Source organism: Podarcis raffonei, chromosome 2 (assembly GCF_027172205.1).
Source record: "Podarcis raffonei isolate rPodRaf1 chromosome 2, rPodRaf1.pri, whole genome shotgun sequence".
NCBI classification, from domain to species: domain Eukaryota; kingdom Metazoa; phylum Chordata; class Lepidosauria; order Squamata; family Lacertidae; genus Podarcis; species Podarcis raffonei.
The window spans coordinates 124417172-124437588 of record NC_070603.1 but is presented as its reverse complement, the minus strand read 5'-3'; the positions used below and the strand labels follow the sequence as shown (position 1 = coordinate 124437588).

Below are 20417 nucleotides of genomic sequence, written 5' to 3'. Positions count from 1 at the left end.
GGAGGAGGGATGGACAGTCCGCCCCCCCCCGCGAGATTTGCAGAAAGCTGCTCTCTCCGTTTGCAAGGCTAGTCTCCGGCAGCGCCTCTGCCCGCCTAGAAAAGGAAATAAAATGCAAAGCCTGCGCTGCTCTTCCTTTCATGTACGCGGGTGTATGCATGCAAAAGCGGGGGCGGGGGGGGGGCGGTCAGGATAGGAACTGCAGCAGCGGGCTCAGCAGAGGCTTTTCAAGTGGCGAGCGGTTCCCCTTGGCCAAGACACGTCTGTTGGGAGAGTCTGAAAGGTAGTAAAGCGAAGACCATCTGCCCCTGTGGGGAAAGGGGCACTCGCTGAGTGCAAATAGCATTTGCTTTATAGGGGGGTTGGGCTAGATGACCCTCGCATATCCACAATTCTGCATAGTAATTCCACAGGGTTGGCCGTCTAGCAAAACGCACTGATCCCAAGTCCTTTAAAACACATTCTTTCCTTCAAAGTGAAATTAAAAAAATGAAGGTCATATATATATATATATATATATATATATATATATATATATATATGTTCATAAGTGGACCAAGCAAACATGTACATAAATATATAAACCACATGTCTGAAGCAGCACAGGAAAACAGCACTGAAACCATTTTGACTCCCAAAGTCAAGGAAAATGGAAAAGCCTCCGCATTGTCTTTTCCTTCACAAATCCTGTCTTAAGAGTATGTATGTGTATGAATAGGGTGAGCCTGTGACCTGGCTCAGGAACGAAGTATTTGTCTTTACAAAAGACTGGCCAGGCTCCCCAGGGTATCCAATCAAGTAAGCATTAACAGGTAACCTGCCAGACCAGAGGTAAACAATGCACTCAGATTTCTGTTGTAGACCGCCCTTTCTGTGATATAGGTATGATGTTTCTGGGGGTGGTCTTGGACTCCAGGGATGGCAATTTAAAATGTCTATATAAGAGCAGGCACACCTTGGTTCGGGGTCCTCCTCCTTCTCCTGCGTGTGAAGGGGGCACCCTGTTGCAACAGTTCAATAAATATCAGGCTTACTAGCTGCTTTGCTTCTCAATATTCTCTGGTTGGCCTCTGTTATTTTCTCCGACCGATGGAGAACCTGCAAAGGACTCTATAAGGGCTCTTGTGTCCCCCATAAGGGAATAAGGGCAGATTTTTGTTTATTACAAAAGAATCTTGAGAGCTGTAGTTTACCCACCACAGAGCTACAATTCCCAGCACCCAATATTTAAATGTGCAACTGGACACACACAGCCACCACCAAGTGTCCCCCGTCCCCCCAAGACTCCTGTAATACTTGGCAGCCTGAGTGGATTTTCTCCTTGCAATGTGGTTAAATTTGGTGTCTCGTTTCTGATGGCTGATGCAATGTCCCTTTCCCCAGAGTCTATCATCTGGTGCAAAGTGGGGTGTTGCAGGTTTGGGGAGGTTGTGTAAATCACACAGGGGTCTGTGAAGAAAGGAGGTCAGGACCCTCATAAACAACCTTTGTTAAATAAAATATTTATTGTTTATTTGATCAAATCCTGCCTGAGACTCCAAATTATTAAGTTTTCTCTCACACAAGTCCCCCACAAAATGATATATAGATGGTATATTACACCAGTAAAACTTGGAAAAATGTACAAAACATGTAAGAAGTGTTGGAAATGTAAAGAAAGATGGTACATTTTTTCATATGTGGTGGGAATATAAGAAAGTGAAAAGCTTCTGGGAATTGATATATAATGAGCTGAAAAAAATGTTGAAATATACATTTGTTAAGAAACCAGAGGCTTTTCTCTTAGGAATTGTTGGTTATGAAATAAATAGAAAGGATTACAAAATTTTCCAATATGCAGTGACAGCGGCAAGAATACTACTGGCCCAGAAATGGAAACAAGAACAAATACCAACGTTGGAGGAATGGAGAACGAAGCTGATGGACTATGCAGAACTTGATAAACTGACTGGGAAGATTAGATATCAACGAGATCAAAAATTCATCGAGGACTGGAGGAAATTAGTGGAATACTGGGAATGTATAAGTGATAACGGAATAACGTTAGTGGCATTTAAAGAAGCTCTGTAACAGAATAAGAAATATTGTAAAAAAGCAAAATATAAGAGGGGGGGACGGTATAAAGGCAATACTAAAACTTGGAAATGTGTATTTAAAAAAAATCAGAATTTGAATGATTGGCAGAGAAGCCGAAGGAAGTAAAAAACCCGAAAAGTTTAATGCAAATTGTTAATGTGGTATAAATGTATGGAAAATTAATAAAATATAATTAAAAAAAACAACAAGTCCCCCACAACATAATCTGGGGTAGTTTGTGGGAATTTGTGGAACTGTTGTTCTGTGAGGGAAAGAGGGGAAAGGGTTGTAGCGCCATCACATATTAATTGGTGGAAGCGCCATGATACGAAGTTAAAACCCACACAGCAATGTACCCAGAGATACAGAACAACTAGTTTGATAAAGTATTGAGGACATTTTATTTAAAAAAGAAAAAAATTCTGTCAGAAAATGGCCAGCAGTCACCATGCAAGAGAGACACGGGATGAACCAACTGCTGCATCTGAGGAGAATCCTAAATACTGAATTAGAAATGATGAGGCTAAGATTAGAATTGGCTAAAATTGAAGCAGAGAAAGGAAAACAAAGTTGAAACAGAAAGAGAAAAGGCAAAATTAGCAGCTGGGCAAGCCAGAATCGCAGCTGATGTTCAGTTAGCACAGATACAGGCTAACTGTTTCTTTTAAAAATGGAGGAAATGAAGCTGAGAGCAGGTGGATATTTTACCTCAGATTTCCAAAGTATGTCAAAGGTGATGCTGTACAGGCATTCCTGTTTCGTTTTGAACGGAGCCTATTTTGAACGGAGCCTATTTCCTAGAGCCCTTTATCCTTTTCACAGATGCCTCCAATATAGGAGTTGGGGCAAGTCTGCCAGAAGGGGGAAGATGGACAATCGCACCCTGTCCTATACTTAAGCAGGAAACTCTTGGAGAGGGAACACCACCTTTCTGTCACCTTTCTGTTTTTAGCCATTGTATGGGCTATTATCAAGTTTCTGCAAGGAAAGCTTTACAACTTACCGGTAATAGCCAAAATGCCAAGTTAATGGGTTAATGCTCACAAGGGCTAAAGAGATGTGTGGTGTCATACGTCTGACACAGTGGTGTTGGTTGGCAGTTAAGTCAGTTCTGAACAGCTTTAACAGTCAACAGCAGCAAAATTCTGTTGCGCTGCTGTCTTGCCTCAAGAGTTAATCTGTCTGTAACATAAATGCTGCCTGCATTTAATCTAACACATGCAAGTAGGCTGCGTAAAAAAGTTATGTGCTATTTAAACCTTAGAAGAGAGTGTCTTCTGTAGTTTTTATAGGAGGGGAAAGGGTACTAATTAAAGGGTCAAATGTCCCGGGCTCTCTTCCAGCGTAACTCTGGAAAAGTCCAACTCCCACACAAAATTACTCTAATGCTGGTGCTTCAGGGGCACAGTTACCCCAATCAGGACCAGGGAGTCCCGTCCCCCACCTACCCACCACCCCCTGTCCCCTAGTCATGTAGGATTGCTGTGAGGAATTATGAAAAAGGAAGCATGCCATTGTGTCAGCGGTGAAAGCATCTGAGTCATTGACATGATTTCTGATTCAATCCCACAAACCTCTGCACCTCTGCCCCATTTTCTCTATGCCTGACAGTCATGTATAAAGCATTCTACACAGACCAGTTGCTCACGAGGCATCCTGGGTACATAAAGAGGTAGCTTTGATGTAGCTTTTGTTAATCTTTAGGTAGATTTTAGAGCCAGGAACAGAAATTCACATGGAGGTGGTAAAATGCCTGTCTTTCTTTTTACAGCCTGTTTATTACCTCTGGGTTTGCTAAACGCATTCCTTCATAGTTCCTATTTTATTCAGCCTAAACACATATGCATGCTCAAATAGGACATACAGTGGTACCTCGGGTTACATACGCTTCAGGTTACATACACTTCAGGTTACAGACTCCACTAACCCAGAAATAGTACCTCAGGTTAAGAACTTTGCTTCAGGATGAGAACAGAAATCGTGCTCTGGCGGCACGGCGGCAGCAGGAGGCCCCATTAGCTAAAGTGGTGCTTCAGGTTAAGAACAGTTTCGGGTCCTCTGGAACGAATTAAGTACTTATCCCGAGGTACCACTGTAGTTCTTTTTAGTTAAGAGGCTTCCTCTGATCTGACTTTGTCCCCACATGGGGATTTTTTGAAATGCTCAGAGGAAATCTGATTGGTTCTTACAAACACTGTGTTAAAGTTCTTTTGTTAATAAAAATGGCCTGGGACAGGGGGTGGCAAGCGCACTTTCTCCCAAGGTCTTACTGGTCAAGCCTCATGTCTATTGTATTAATCAGGGTCCAGTCCTTCCTTTGCCCTCAGAATGCAACACCTAGAGACAGTAATTCAGCATTGTCAATATTAAAACTCAATCCACTGACTTCCCCCTGGAAACATACCAATCAATATGGTTAACTTGACCCAGCTACACCCCTGCCACGCAGACAGCAACACACTGCAACCAACCGTCTGCAAAAAAGTATGTATATACTATGCAAAATAATGAAAAATTACTGTCTCTCCCCCTCCTTCCTACCCTCTCACTTCACTCCTCTCTTTTGCCTCACTCTGACTTGGAAAAAGGAGAGCCCCACATGTTTTGTTGATCCCCAAGAAAATCTTTTAATGAAAACATTTTATAAAAAACACACTTGAGGTTACTTGTAAAGAGATTTAGGAGAAGCTTAATGATTTATTTGCGCCTGTAGGGCAGATCCCAATGCACGAACTAAGTTTTGCAGGGGGCGTCTCTGAAGAATTATATAAAGCTTATAAACAGATTATAAATAGCTATTGCTGGAGAAGAGAGAATTGGGATTCAAGATGACAATAACAGAGAATAACTTAACAGAGAACTGGGCCAAAATTAACTAAAGGTTTATCTGGAGGGACAAACATCAGGTTTGACAACAAGGCAGGAATAACCAGCTGCACAAATTTAAGTTGTGGGACACTTGATTACCAGTAGTACACGTGAAAAGGATCTAGATGTTTCGGCAAAAGGGTTTGTAAATAAAAACTGACTTGTAAACCGACTCGATGGTAGCACCAGTCATATCAACTGGAAAATCCCCTCGGAAGCCCATTAAATCGAATAGCCTTCAAAGATGGACTATGTACCTAAAGTCTGAATCTCAATAGGAAGTGATCTGACATTTCTAGTTCTCTAGATCAAAATTCGGCTGACCCCGACCACCAGCATTACAGATTCACTCTCCCCCTCCCTAACAGTACATGAATCTTAAATTATACTTACTATTGCGAGTTCATTCCTTAAAAACATGTCTATACAACTTTACAAAAACCAGAACATCATACACGCCCGAAGCATCTACAACCGATTGCCCCGACATGAATTTGCTGATCTGAAGAAGTGAACTCTGAGAGAAACAATTTATGCACTCCATACATTTGAATGGTTTTTCTACTGATTGATTGTAAGCGCTCCATTGTGGGAGTCATAAAGCCATAGCAGAGGCTTATAATATTGCAGGGTGCCCCCTGACCTCGGCTGACCAGCACTCCAAGCTTTACAATGTATTGGAATGTATTGACCTTAAATGGAGTTGTGTTTCCTCTGGGCAGTGATGACCCTATATGGTGATGTGTGTAATAAAAGCTTTGACCGGATGAGGTAACGTGAGACATTGGCAAACGGCCATACGGCTGGAGAGAACAAAGGAGAATAAATCAGAGGAGGGCAGAGAAAGGAGCTGCTCTTATCCATCATGAAAATATAGCTGGCTTTCTGTGTCATTTTTCTATGCTGTGCGCCATTTAATGACGGCTGGACTCCGTCACTCCATCACTGCTGAAGCACTTTCCACACTCCTTCAATTTAAGCAGTTCCTCCACTGTGGGTTTGTTGATAGTTTTTAAGGCTTCTTCTCTTAATAAAGCTCTTTCCACACTCCATACATTTAAATGGTTTCCCCCTCTGTGTGAGTTCGTTGATGAATTCTCAGCTTTCCGCTCTGACTGAAGTTCTTTCCGCACTGCATACAATTATATGGTTTCTCACCTGTGTGGGTTCGTAGATGTAAAGTAAGGCCTTCATTCCGACAAAAGCGCTTTCCACAGTCCATACATTTAAACGGTTTCTCCCCAGTATGGGTTTGTAGATGTTTATTAAAGTTTCCACTCTGACTGAAGCTCTTTCCACACTCCATACATTTATATGGCTTCTCACCCGTGTGAATCCGACGATGCAAAGTAAGGTCTGAACTCTGACGGAAGTTCTTTCCACACTCCAAACATTTAAAAGGTTTATTCCCTGTGTGAGTTTGTTGGTGTTTCTTAAGGCTTCCACTCTGACTGTAGCTCTTTCCACACTCCATACATTTAAATGGTTCTTCTCCTCTGTGAGTTCGCAGATGTTTTTTAAGGTTTCTACTACCAGAGAAGCTCTTTCCACACTCCACACATTTAAAAGGTTTCTTCTCTGTGTGAGTTTGTTTATGAATTACTAGCATTCTGCTCCGACTGAAGTTCTTTCCACACTCCATGCATTTAAATGGCTTCCCCGCTGTGTGAATTTGTTGATGCTTAAAAGGTTTCTCCTCTGTATGAGTTCTTTGATGAATTATTAGCATTCCACTCCGACTGAAGCTCTTTCCACACTCCATGCATTTGAAGGGTTTCACCACTGTGTGAGTCTGATTATGTAAATTAAGGTGGAAACTCTGACTGAAGGTCTTTCCACACTCCATACATTTAAATGGTCTCTCTTCTTTGTGAGTTTGCTCATGTTTTCTAAGGTTTTCCCTTACAGTGAAGCTCTTCCCACATTCCATACATTTAAATGGTCTCTCTCCGGTGTGAATTTGTTGATGCTTATTAAGGTTTCCAATCTGACTGAAGCTCTTTCCACACTCCATACATGTATATGGTCGCTCCCTTGTGTGACTTCGTTGATGTAAATTAAGGTTTTCTCTTCGACTGAAGCTCATTCCACATGCCATACATGTATATGGATTCTCCCCTGTGTGAGTTCGTAGATGTATATGAAGTCTTCCACTCTCACTGAATAACTTTCCACACTCTTTACATTTATATGGTTTCTCCCCTGTGTGAGTTCGTTGGTGTGTATTAAGGTTTCCCCTGTGACGGAAACTTTTTCCGCATTCCATGCATTTAAAGGGTTTCTTCCCTGTGTGAGTTTGTTGGTGTATATTAAGATTTCCATGCCTACTGAAGCTCTTTCCACACTCCATACATTTAAAAGGTTTCTCACCTGTGTGAGTTCGTTGATGTAAATTAAGGCCTTCACTGCGACTGAAACTCTTTCCACACTGCATACATTCATATGGTTTCTCACCCGTGTGAGTCCGTTGATGTAAATTAAAGCTTCCACTCTGACTGAAGCTCTTTCCACACTCCACACATTGAAATGGTTTCTCTCCTGTGTGAGTTCGTTGATGTGTAACAAGGCTTTCATTCCGAGTGAAGCTCTTTTCACATACCATACATTCAAACGGTTTTCCTCCCGTATGAGTTTGCTGGTATTTACTGAGTGTTCCACAATCAGTGAGACTCTTTCCGCACTCCATCCCTCGTGGTTTCTCTTCTTTGTGAGTTCAGGGATATGAACTAAGTGTGCTCACAGAATTCTGTCTTTTCCCCTTGCTTCAGAGGTGGTGGAAGTGTAACAAAATTCCTGTAAGGGTTTCAAGAAAGAGAATAAAGGAATGTAACACACATTGGTGTGATTTGTTAGGAAATGAAATAATGGTAAAATCTCTTCAAACTTTCCTGATCTTCAATCATCATCAGTAAAGCCACATGATCTTAGAATACAGTTACACTGTTGGATTGTCTTTTTAAATAAATATCCATAATACGCTCTGGGAAATTGTCTCAAGGACCCATAGTATCCACTTCCACCTTGAACTTCCCATTAACACTGAGCACCAAAAGAAAACTTCTATGATAAGGTGGGGCACCCCAGAGTCGGTCGCGACTGGACCTAATGGGCAGGGGTCCCTTTACCTTACCTTTACCATCAACCCAAGCAAGGATGGCCTATGGCCAGCAATGATGCGAGTTGTACTGCAGCAACATCTGGAGGGACGTAGCATTGTCACCTTTCCCCTCCACTGGAAATCCATTACCCTCCTTCCTCCATGATCTGTAATATCCTTCCAAAATCTTGCAATCAACTGCACACATTCCCTAATCCTGCACCATTTACTTTCCAAGGCTGCTCCATTGTGCCTAGGGCACTGGCAATGGGACAGCACCTTCCACTGGATGAGAGGACAGTAGGTTAAATTAAAGGTAAAGGTAAATTAAAGGTTAAATTAGGGCAGGCCAAATGGCACAAGAAGATCGAGGGCACAAGAAGGGGACGACAGAGGATGAGATGGTTGGACAGTGTTTTCGAAGCTACCAGCATGAGTCTGACCAAACTGTTGGAGGCAGTGGAAGACAGGAGTGCCTGGCGTGCTCTGGTCCAGGGGGGTCACGAAGAGTCAGACACGACTAAACAGCAACAAAATGGCACTTAGCTCGGTCCACTTGCCCCTCTCTGCATCTGCTGCCTGAGGGGGCTGCCTCAGTCTGCCTCATGGTGGAGCAGGCCCCGAGAACAGCCTTCTCTCTGCCTTCCAAAATACAGAAAACATGGCAAAGAAGACCTTGGCTGGTCACTAAGATCAGGACTTTTAATACTTAATCTTGCTGGTGCGTGTTTGGTTGCAAGTCGCTTTGGGTTGCCCTGAGGAAGAGAAAGTGACTGAAAAATCTAATAAACCATAGCAACAGACTGTTGGACAACCCCTCCAAAAAATAAAAAATAACTCAGTAGCAATCTTCCCTTAAACCCTGTAGACATGGGAGATGATATGGTGGGAATAATGGAAATCTGGTGGGATGGAGAGAAGGAGTGGGGTGCAGTTATCACTGCGTCTGAAAAGCCTAGCAATGGGCAGGGAAGGCAGGACTGGAGGCAAAGTCTCTCCAGGGAGACGTGGGAAATGGACGAAATTGCAGTTGACAAGCCAAAGGTGGGTCATCATCCTGACCCAGCAGGCTTCTTCATATGTTCTTACGCACTGAAAGGAGACAGTCTCACTGCATACTGAAGGCCTCTCAGCCTCTCCTTCATTTCTGTATTTTTGTGTCTCAAGGAAGGAAATGAGTTGAGACTTGTGTATCAGAGTCTCTCCTAAATGGAATAAGTAAAGCAGAAGTGTTATTGGTGCCATACGTGAATGTAGAAATATTCGAAACTACTGTATTAATCCACTGACACAAAGACAGCAAAGTATCTGGTGCCGCCATTAACCTGTGACTTCTTCTGCAAACTTTGCAGAGTTAAAATGTTAAAACCTTTTCACCTTTTGAAGCAAGGACAGCAAAGTATATTAGTAATACTGGAGCGTGTACCACAAGTGAATCACAATATAAACTCATGAAAAGTTATGGATGGACATCATTAATGGATATACTAGGGACATGGGTGGCACTGTGGGTTAAACCACAGAGCCTAGGACTTGCCGATCAGAAGGTCGGCGGTTCAAATCCCCGCAACGGGGTGAGCTCCCATTGCTCGGTCCCTGCTCCTGCCAACCTAGCAGTTCGAAAGCATGTCGAAGTGCAAGTAGATAAATAGGTACCGCTCCGGCGGGAAGGTACTGTATTTTTCGCCCTATAGGGTGCACTGGCCCATAGGGCGCACCTAGGTTTTTTTTGGGGGGGGGGAAATAAAGAAAAAAAAATTATTCCCCCCAGGCGCCAGTCTCCCCAGGCTTGCGGATATCTGCCCGAAGCCCGGGGTGCGCTCCACTGCACTCACCGGGTTTCGGGCTGCAGGTTGCTGTCCGCAAGCCTTGGGAGCCCAGCAGGAACTCCCGCAGGCTCCCAAGGCTTGCGGATAGCTTCCTGAAGCCTGGAGAGTGAGAGGGGTTGGTGCGCACCAACCCCCCTCGCTCTCCTGGCTTCAGCGAAAGCCTGCATTCGCCCCATAGGACGCACACACATTTCCCCTTCATTTTTGGAGGGGGGAAAGTGCGTCCTATAGGGCGTTTCTGTGCGCTGCTCTGGTTCGCCAGAAGCGGCTTAGTCATGCTGGCCACATGACCCGGAAGCTGTACGCCGGCTCCCTCGGCCAGTAAAGCGAGATGAGCGCTGCAACCCCAGAGTCGGCCATGACTGGACCTAATGGTCAGGGGTCCCTTTACCTTATGGTGTATACTATAATCCCACCCACTCACTTTCTCTCACACTCAGCATTTATAAATTTGGCAAGTTCACACACCTTGCCTATAATACTGGCAATCCTTGGCCTGAATATGCACATGTCTCTGTGTAGAGCCTCCAGCCACAGGTATTGTCTATCATGATAATGAGTCCTTTGACCTTGAAGCAACCCAGACTGGGAAGGTGCAGGCTTCTATTACCTTTTGATGCTGATGGATTGTATCTCAGCATGCAATAAAATAAACAAAAAATAAACAAAAATAATGAAATGCTTTCAATATGTATATTATATATAAATGCTGAAACATTTCCATAGCACCTCCACCCATATTTTTGGAATGGTGTATGGAATCATTAACCATGCAAGGGAAATAACACTGAAAACTGAAAACATGGGAGATGGAAAAGGGTTTTGGCTACTTTGTGAAAGGAATTCCAGAAACAAAGAGCCGTTTTGGAGGAGGATTTTTCATTCCGTCCTTCCTCTGCAATGGGAAAATTCCTGCCTTTCCCCCCTCCTCTGTTCCCAGGTTGACCAATGGCCTGACTTGGCTTGTCTGGGGCTCATAGAGGGGGAGGAGATTCGGCTTCCAGGAAGGGAGGGAGGGGTGGGCGAAGTGGACCCCCCTGTTCAAGGACCCCTCTCTCAGATGACTTGAAGGAGACCCCCTCCCCAGAGTCTCTCCTGCGCCCAGAGCCCCCCTTGGCACAGCTCACCCCTCGCTCTCCGTGCCGCACTTCTCCCGAGCGCACCAACCTCTCCATCTGGAGGGACCACCCTAGACGAGCGGAGAAGGGAGGGCAGATGGGGGGGCGGGACGGGGACGGACAAAGGGAGTGTCCCTTTCCAGGCCTCTCAAGGCATCCAGTCCTCTCTCGCTTCCTTTAACCCCTTCGTGGACTCCTTCTCTCAAGTCTCTTCAGCCAAAAGGGACAGGCCAGCTGCAACACGGGCGCGCTTCGCCACACGCGCAGAGCCAGGAGGGATCCCTGCCGTGGGAGGGGGTTGGGGAACTGGAACTGGCAAAGGGACATCCTAATAGCCAACTCCTAGGGGCCCAGGGGGTCTTCACACCCCCCAATAAAATATTTTAGGGTGTTCGTCCCCATAAATCTGTGTATCTGAAGAAGTGTGCATGCACACGAAAGCTCATACCAAGAACTAACTTAGTTGGTCTTTAAGGTGCTACTGGAAGGGAAAAAAATTTTTGTTTCGTCCCCATAAAGTTGATAGACATTGTCATTCAAATGGTGTGATCAATTATGCAGGGCGGGGCTTACCTGCCCACCACCCCAATATTTTATTCAAGTTGGCACCCCTGAGGGGCATCATGTCCCTAAACCTCAGAAGGACGTTCTGACGGTAAGGGCTGTTGGGACAGGGGAAAGGTAGCTACCTCTCTCATTTTGGGGGGGGGGGACTGCAGAAATTTATTCCTCACCAAAAGTCAGTTTACAAAGAGAAAAACTCACTCTTGCGTTTATTTACAAACTCCTTCACTAAGACGCCTAAATCCTTTTCACATGGTACTACAGGGAAGGCAGGTGTCATCGTCGTCCTCGTAGTCGTCCCCTCTCCAAATCTTATATAGGATTTGCCCCTGTTGAAATTCACATTGTTAGTTTTGGTCCAGTTCTCCAATCTGTTAAGGTCACCCTGAATCCCAGTTGTGTCTTCTGCGGCTTTAGCTACTCCTCCTAGTTTGGTGTCCTCTGCAAATTTGATGATAATCTCCTCAATTCCTTTGCCCAAGTAGTTTATTACTTTCCCCCTGCAAAGCTTAGCTCATGAATTGGGCTCTGGCCTATTTCCTGCAGTGCAAAGAAATCATTTAGCTATTCCTGGATCTCTTTATTATTATTATTATTATTATTATTATTATTATTATTATTAATTTATATACCGCCCTATACCTGCAGGTCTCAGGGTGGTTTATAGATAAAAATCAAAATATGAAACCACAAAATCCATAATCAAAATAAACCCCACATTTTAAAAGAGCAGAGGACATAGATAACCTCAGTGTTTTTCTAAAAAAAATATGTTTAGGGGTATTCTAATTTTCCTACATGGGGAAGTGGGTGGCGCTGTGGGTTAAACCACAGAGCCTAGGACTTGCTGATTAGAAGGTCAGTGGTTCGAATCCCCACGACCGGGTGAGCTCCCGTTGCTCGGTCCCTGCTCTGCCAACCTAGCAGTTCAAAAGCATGTCAAAGTGCAAGTAGATAAATAGGTACCACTTCTATTTTAAAACGTATTTAAATATACCTTTTTGAAGAAACCAGAGGCCTTCCTCCTGGGCATGGTCGGCCAATCGATGTTAAAGAAGGATAGAATTTTTTTTATGTATGCTACAGCAGCAGCAAGAATACTTATCGCAAAGTATTGGAAGACACAAGATCTACCCACCCGGGAAGAATGGCAGATGAAGGTGATGGACTACATGGAATTGGCGGAAATGACTGGCAGAATCCGAGACCAGGGAGAAGAATCGGTAGAAGAAGGTTGGAAGAAATTTAAAGACTATCTACTGAAACATTGTAAAATTAAGGAATGTTAGAAGGATGCCGGAATGAAGTTATGTGGTTTTAGCAGTAATGTGATAAAGGAGTATGTAAAAATGGATTGTTAACAGGTGAGAATGTAAAGTCACAATATACTAAGATAATTTATCAAGATAAAAACAAAGATGGAAAGGACTTGCTGAATTAACTAATTGAACTAGAATACAAAAAAGGGAGGTGTGAGGAGGTCAAGGAAACAAGCAAATGAAAGATAAGATGTGGAAAAATTGTCTTGTTTTTAATTGTTTTACTTTTCTGTATTTTTCTGTATTTTGTATTTTTGTTTTATTTTCTTTTACTTTTGTAATTCTTTGAAATTTTAATAAATATTAGCAGAAAAAAAGAAGAAATGGTTTCCAAGACAAGAAAAAAAAATAGGTACCGCTCCGGCGGGAAGGTAAACAGCGTTTCCGTGCACTGCTCTGGTTCGCCAGAAGCGGCTTAGTCATGCTGACCACATGACCCAGAAGCTGTACGCAGGCTCCCTTGGCCATTAAAGCGAGATGAGCACCGCAACCCTAGAGTCGGTCACGACTGGACCTAATGGTCAGGGGTCCTTTTACCTTTACCTTTACCTACTCATACTGAAATACTGCCCCTCAATGAGGCCAAACTTAGATTCACAAAATGTTTAGGGGTATGTTCCCCCCCCCCAGAAGAAAAGGCACTGGATAACCTCAAGGTTGAACCGTGGTCAGAGGGAACCTCCTTGTATCCCCTCCACACACAGAGGGAGCACAATGGATGTCCACAAAACAATTGTCAGCCAAACTTTATGTCTCCCCCGCCCCCTGCAGTGATGGCGCCTACACAAACCCCACAGCCCCACTCCTTGGTCTCAAACCCCTGGCATTTCGGGGCTGGGAAAGGAGGAGGAAGGAGACGCTGTGCCCCCACCAGAGGGTCCTGACTGTCTTCCTTCACAGGCCCCCTGAGCGATTTACACAACCTCCCAATACATGGAATACTCTGCTTTGCACCAGCTGATAAGACTCTGGAGAAAATAATAATAATAATAATAATAATAATAATAATAATAATAATAATAATAATAATTTATTTACACCCTGCCCATCTGGCTGAGTTTCCCCAGCCACTCTGGGCGGCTTCCTATCGAATGTTAAAAACAACACAGCATTAAATATTAAAAGCTTCCCTGGGGAAAAGGACGTTGCATCAGTCGTCAACCCAGGAAATCCACCCAGGCTGCCAGGTGATACAGGAGGCTTGGGCGGTGGGCGGAGGGGGACGACGACGACAGAGGTGGTTTTGTGTGTGTCGGGTTTAGGCCTGTGCAATACATATCAACACATTGTTTAAAACCGATATTTAGAAAAAATCGTGATAACCTTATATATATCTCTCTCTCTATATAAAGACCTGGCAAATTATCGTGCATCAAGCCCGGTATTGGAAAAGCTGTATGCTTCCTGGAGGGCAGCCCTCGCTAACTCCGCCTAGGCTCCTCCCTGCGAATCCGGAGCGCTGGCTGAAAGGATGGAGCAACCAAGCGCAGCGTTTCCTCCGCCTCCAGGCTGCCTCGCCCCCAGCAGCTGCTGCAGCTTTAGAGAGAGAGAGAGAAGCTGGCAAAAGAAAAAATCGGAATCTCTCTGCAGCAAATCTGGTAGGTTGCTTAAGAAGGCTGGTCAGGGCTGGCTCTTTACAAGTCCTGGCTTCCGGAACCCATTTCTCCCCTAAAACCATGAACAAACAAAGCTCCCGTTTGAACCTCTTCCTCTGCACCGTCTCTGTGTGTGTTTGCCCCCCCCCCTCTTTCCCCTCCCCGGGTTTTGCTTCTGCGAAGGAAGCAGCCCTCTGCCTCACCGGTTTTATTATTAACTAAGCCTACAGATCCAGCTCCTTCGCTGTGCTGCGTTCACCATGGGCGCTCACCGTCACTGCTGCTAGAATGTTTTTCATAGTTAAAAGGAGAGACAGACTCGGCTCTGCATTTGAGACACTGCTCTTCCCTCCCCCCCATCTGTCTCTCTCCCCTCCCTCTCATTACGCTGCCCATTTTCTCCTCCAGTGCCGCTCCCTGCCCTAGAACTCTTCTCAGTTCTCCCCACAACCATTTTGATTTCTCATGCATTGGTTCCTGCCAACCTAGCAGTCCGAAAGCATGCAAGTGCGAGCAGATAAATAGGTACCGCAGCTGCGGGAAGGTAAACGGTGTTTCCTTGCACTCTGGCTTCCGTCATGGTGTCCTGTTGCGCCAGAAGCGGTTTAGTCCTGCTGGCCACATGACAACAGAAAGCTGTCTGCAGAGAAAGGCCTGCTTCCTCAGCCTGAAAAGCGAGACGAGGGCCGCAAACCGATAGTCACCTCTGACTGGACTTGACCGTCCAAGGGTCCTTTACCTTTAACCTTTTACATTTGCTGTACAGACATTAATATAATATTAATAACAAATTAATATATTAACATTGATCTATTGCTCTGAAATCTGTAATGGTATAGTTGAAGCATGCTCTAGCTCTCTTTTAAATCGGAACCAGTGAAGGCGGTGAAGGTCCTGCGTGAGTGTCTAGAGGCGGTTGGAGGACGCATGGTAGCTAACAGATTGAGTTTGAATCCTGACAAGACAGAAGTATTGTTTTGGGGAAACGGGGGGTGGGCAGGTATGGGGGGACTCCCTGGTCCTGACTGGGGTATCTGTGCAACTGAAGGACCAAGTGTGCAGCCTGGGAGTCATTTTGGGCTCACACCTGTCCATGGAGGTGCAGGTCCATTCTGTGTCCAGGGCATCTGTCTAGCAGCTCCATCTGCTGTGCAGGCTGAGACCCTGCCTGCCCGTAGACTGTCTTGCCAGAGTGCTGCATGCCCTGGTTATCTCCTTCTTGGACTACTGCAGTGTGCTCTATGTGGGGCTACCTTTGAAGGTGATTCAGAATCTACAATTAATCCAGAATGTGGCAGCTGGACTGGTGACTGGGAGTGGCCGCTGAGACCATACAGCACCGGTCCTAAAGGATCTTCACTAGCTTCCAGTACGCTTCTGAGCACATTCACAAGTGTTGGTGCTGACCTTTAAAGCCCTAAACAGCCTCAGTCCAGTATACCTGAAGGAGTGTCTCCACCCCCAACATTCAGCCCAGACACTGAGGTCCACCTCCGAGGGTCTTCTGCTGGTTCCCTCACTGCGAGAAGCGAAGTTGCAACGAACCAGGCAGAGGACCTTCTCGGTAGTGGCGCCCGCCCTGTGGAACACCCTCCCATCAGATGTCAAGAATATAAAGAACTACATAACTTTTAGAAGACATCTGAAGGCAGCCCTGTTTATGGAAGTTTTTGATGTTTGATATTTTATTATGTTTTATATTTGCTGGAAGCAGCCCAAAGTGGCTGGGGAAACCCAGCCAGAAGGGCAGGGTATAAATAATAAAATTATTGATGTTGTTGTTGTTATTATTATGCTATCATTGAGTAAATGTTCATACAATTAAATACATCAAAATTAAGAGTTTTATTGTTGTTCAATGTTTCCCCAGGTTATTTGTCTTCAGTATGCCTCGTCATCACCGTGCTGTAGATGTTCCCAAATACCACCATTTGGTAGAAAAACGAAAAACCAAGAGTGCTGTCTGGATGCATTTTGGATTGCCTGCTGATGAGAGCGGCCGTGTTTTGACTGACAATGGTGCCATTTGCAAAATATGTTTACATTCGGTATCAGCAAAAGGCGGAAACACCTCCAATTTAAGCAGCCACCTCAAGTTTCACCACCCTCTGAAATTTAGGGAGTTGTCCACACCTCTGGCAGTACCTTCCTCATCAAGAGGCATTTCCGTTTCTTCACGTACTGCTGCTAATTCAGACGCTCTTCTAGCTGTAACGGCGTCAACAGCTAGGGCTGCTGAGCCGGCAAGACCTGCTAGGGAAAGTTCTAGAGGACAGCAAAAAACAGCATTGGATTCCCAGCTGTTCCCTTCTAAGACCTCAAGGAGTTGCACTCAGGCAGTCGCGCAGTTTCTGGCTACGTGTATGCAGCCTTACAACACTGTAGAGCACCCAAAATTTATCCAGATGGTGAACACTCTAAACCCGAGGTATCGGTTGCCTAGTAGGAAATACTTCACCACCACGGGAGTTCCAAAACTGTACAGTGACACCATGGAGAAAATGAAGGGGGAGATACAGCAGCTAAGTGAGAGTGAAGTGGCCATCACTACGGACAGCTGGACGTCAGTGGCAGGCACTCCCTTTGTGGCCGTGACGGTACATTTCATTTCCGACGAGTGGAAGTTGACAAGCGCTTGCTTGGCCTGTAAGCATTTTTTGGAGGACAACACTGCAGATCATCTTTGTGAAATGCTCACAGACACCTTCTCAGAGTGGGACATCGATGTGAAGAAGATATTTTGCAGCACAACGGACAACGGCTCAAATATTCTGAAAGCGGTCAGGCAGCTTGGTTTTGAGCACATTTCCTGCTTTGCCCAGAATATAAATATTGGGGTTAACCGAGCTTTAAGCCTGACACCGTTGAAAAGGGCAATTGGGAAACTGAAGGGTCTGCAAAATACCATTTGCTGCAGCTGGAAGATGAGGAGGGACCTCGCCAGAGCTCAAGAGCTACTTCAGATGGACCAAGTCAGTTTGCCAAGCGCTTGCCCCACAAGATGGTGGAGTACGCTTCAGCTGTGCCAAAGGTTTCTCGAAAACCAAGTTCCACTCTGCAAGGTACTCACGGAGCATCCATCTAAAAGACTTGTGATGTTGGAAGGGGGCGACGTCTCAGCCGTGCAGGACTTTGTGTCTGCAACTACTCTGCTGGAGGACATTACCACAACTCTAAGTGGAAGCAATTATGTCGCGGCGTCAACCGTTCTGCCTCTTTATAGGCAAATTAAGAAAAGCCTCCAGGCTGATGAGGGAGACAGTGTGCTGCTGAAGGACATTAAACGTGCAATTTTAGGCGCACTGTCAGAAAAGTACGATAGCGCTCCCACGGCAACCACTTTAGGCCTGGCTTCATTGTGCGACCCAAGGTTTCGCCTGCGCTTCTTAGAAACGCCAGAGGCTGTCAGGCAGGAGGCCATCAAGAAGATGACAGACTTGCACGGGAGTCTGCGTTCTGCTTCTACGGAGGCAAATACTTGCCCTGCTCCACCAAAAAAGAAAAAGGGGCTGGCGAAAATTTTTGATTTGGAGGAAGAAGAGGAGGACTTGGCAGTGGCAGATGGGGAGTCGAAAGCAGAAAAAGAGCTAAAGGAGTATATAGCCATGCCAAGAGTGGACATTGATGGATGCCCTCTGACGTGGTGGAAGACACACGAGGCTTCCTTCCCAATGTTGAAGGTGCTGGCAAAGAAGTTTTTGGCTATCCCAGGGACGAGTGTGCCATCGGAAAGCGTGTTCAGCACGGCTGGCAATGTTTTTCAAAGACAAAGGTCATCTCTACTGCCAGAGAATGCTGAAATGCAAATTTTCCTTGCAAAAAACATAGATTACATGTAATATTTTTTTTTGTTCTGTGAAATTTTATCCATCCTTTCTCGTTTGGCCTGGTTTATAAAAGAAATGCACATTTCCCTTACATATATATATATATATATATATATATATTGTTTAATATATTTTTTTGTTCTGTGAAATGTTATCCATTCTTTGTAGTTTGGACTGGTTTGTAAAAGAAATAAAAATTTTCCTATCTAGATAGATAGATAGATAGATAGATAGATAGATAGATAGATTAATATTTTTTTCTGTAAAATTTTAATCGTTCTTTCTGGTTTGGCCTGGTTTATTTTTAAAAATGCACATTTTTGGCAATAAAAATATTGTTTAACAAACTTTTGTTCTGTTAAAATTTATCCCTTCCCTTCTTTCTATTTTGGCCTAGTTTAGAAAAGAAAATTAACTAACAATCAGATAACTGGTGGGATGTACACACGTTCAATTAAGACTCAATAGTTAATTATATTTGAATATCTTAAAGTGTGATGTTGAATTGGCTTTTTTCTTGTTTAGTAATGTAATTAAATTTTTAGGGAACATTATCTCACCTCACCTTTTGATATCTATGCTGCTGATTATTTCTACAGCTTTAATTTTAGAGAAAATGTGCTAATTCAAACATTACTGGTATGGTTCCATAACACAAGAGTTGTAACAATATTTTAAAGGTTAGCAAAAATTTACCAGTTTTAAAGTTAGACCCGTAAGTATTAGCAGTTGCCAGGTCATTAGCATGTTTAGCTCTACATAGCCCCAGCCTTATTACAGATATTGTAATACAGTCATACCTTGGTTCCTGAACGCCTTAGGCTCCTGAATGTCGCAAACCTGGAAGTGAGTGTTCTGCTTTGTAAACTTTTTTTGGAAGCCAAACGTCCGACACGGCTTCTGTGGCTTCCGATTGGCTGCAGGAAGCTCCTGCAGCCAATCAGAAGCTGCACCTTGGTTTTCGAACCATTTCGGAAGTCGAATGGACTCCCGGAATGGATTAAATTTGAAATCCAAGGTACAACTGTATATTGAAATGCCACAATGTTTAGCTGCCGATATATTGCGATGTTGAGAATAAGCTGTGGCCCAGCCCTAGCTGGGTTGCATTCACACAATATTTTCAAAACACTCCCCCCCCCAATGAATACTGACAACTGTAGTTTGCTCAGGGTGCTGGGAAATGTAGTTCTGTTGTGGGTAAACTATAGTTCTCAGGATACCTCTCCAGTGCATGCCCCTGGCTGGAATGTTTCATTGCAGTGTGATAACTTCTCTTGCTTGCCTGAAGGAAATGCACAGGCCTCTGTCAGATGTCAAATGGACTTCATCATCTCCCATCATCCTTGACAACTTGGCCTGGCTGGGGCTGACGGGAACTGAAGCTGCAACACAGCTCAGCTGGTAGAGTATGACACTCTAAATCTCATGGTCATGGGTTCGATTCCCAAATTGGGCAAAAGATTCCTGCATTGCAGCGGAGTGGACTGGATGACCCTTGGCAATCCCTGCCAGCTCTACAATTCTACGATTCTATGAATCTGGTATCGAGGTTATAGGATCCAGAACAAACAGAAAAACAGGAACGATGAAAATTATGTGGGGAACACTAGCGTGCCCCTTTATACTCTACTGCTGTCATATTCTAAAGCAGGGGTGTCAAACTCAAATTCATCGGGGGGCCGCATCAGCAGTTTGGTCACCCTCAAAGGGCCGGTTGTTCAGGCAGCCGTTGAATCTGTCACATCACAGGATGGCATGCGCTCAATATAAAAACAAGTGGAGGTTTCCTGAATGCATGTAAAGTGGAAGTTTCCTGTGTAGAACGGCCGGCGCCACTAGAGGGCAGACGTTCTCTGGCTTGTAGGCTGCCGCGCATGTGCTGAAGAGGCGGCTTTCTTGTGTCCCCCCCCCAAAAAAAGCAAGAATAAAAGGTGAAGGCTGGGGGTCGCCGGCGGCTACACGGGCCACATGACGAGGTCTGGCGGGCCGGATTCGGCCCGCGGGCCTTGTGTTTGACACCCGTGTTCTAAAGAAAAAGAACTTTCCTTAGTTTGGTGAGACATAAACTTCATGCTCTGCAGTTTCTAGAAGAATCAGGATTTCACCTCTGTATTTTCCACA

General features: G+C 44.7%; 4 protein-coding genes across 4 annotated transcripts in view; 2 read left to right on the top strand and 2 right to left on the bottom strand.

The window, feature by feature from the left end:
* The window catches only part of LOC128409384 (zinc finger protein 470-like), a 420794-nt gene that overhangs the window by 32525 nt on the left and 367852 nt on the right, over positions 1-20417 (top strand). The window lies entirely within an intron of this gene.
* The window catches only part of LOC128409480 (zinc finger protein 157-like), a 218717-nt gene that overhangs the window by 190677 nt on the left and 7623 nt on the right, over positions 1-20417 (bottom strand). The gene's annotated exons all lie outside the window — the stretch shown is intronic.
* LOC128408870 (zinc finger protein 184-like) lies at positions 4755-11088 on the bottom strand. Its single transcript, XM_053378889.1, has 3 exons — positions 10998-11088; positions 6397-7737; positions 4755-4831 (listed from the first exon to the last, which is right to left on the bottom strand). Exons 2-3 carry the CDS (start codon positions 7628-7630, stop codon positions 4755-4757), a joined length of 1311 nt encoding a protein of 436 aa, XP_053234864.1. The 5' UTR covers positions 7631-7737; positions 10998-11088.
* Positions 14238-18578, top strand: LOC128409359 (E3 SUMO-protein ligase ZBED1-like). The gene is made up of 2 exons (XM_053379749.1): positions 14238-14469; positions 16337-18578. The coding sequence occupies exon 2, from the start codon at positions 16353-16355 to the stop codon at positions 18303-18305; it is 1953 nt and encodes a 650-aa protein (XP_053235724.1). The 5' UTR covers positions 14238-14469; positions 16337-16352; the 3' UTR covers positions 18306-18578.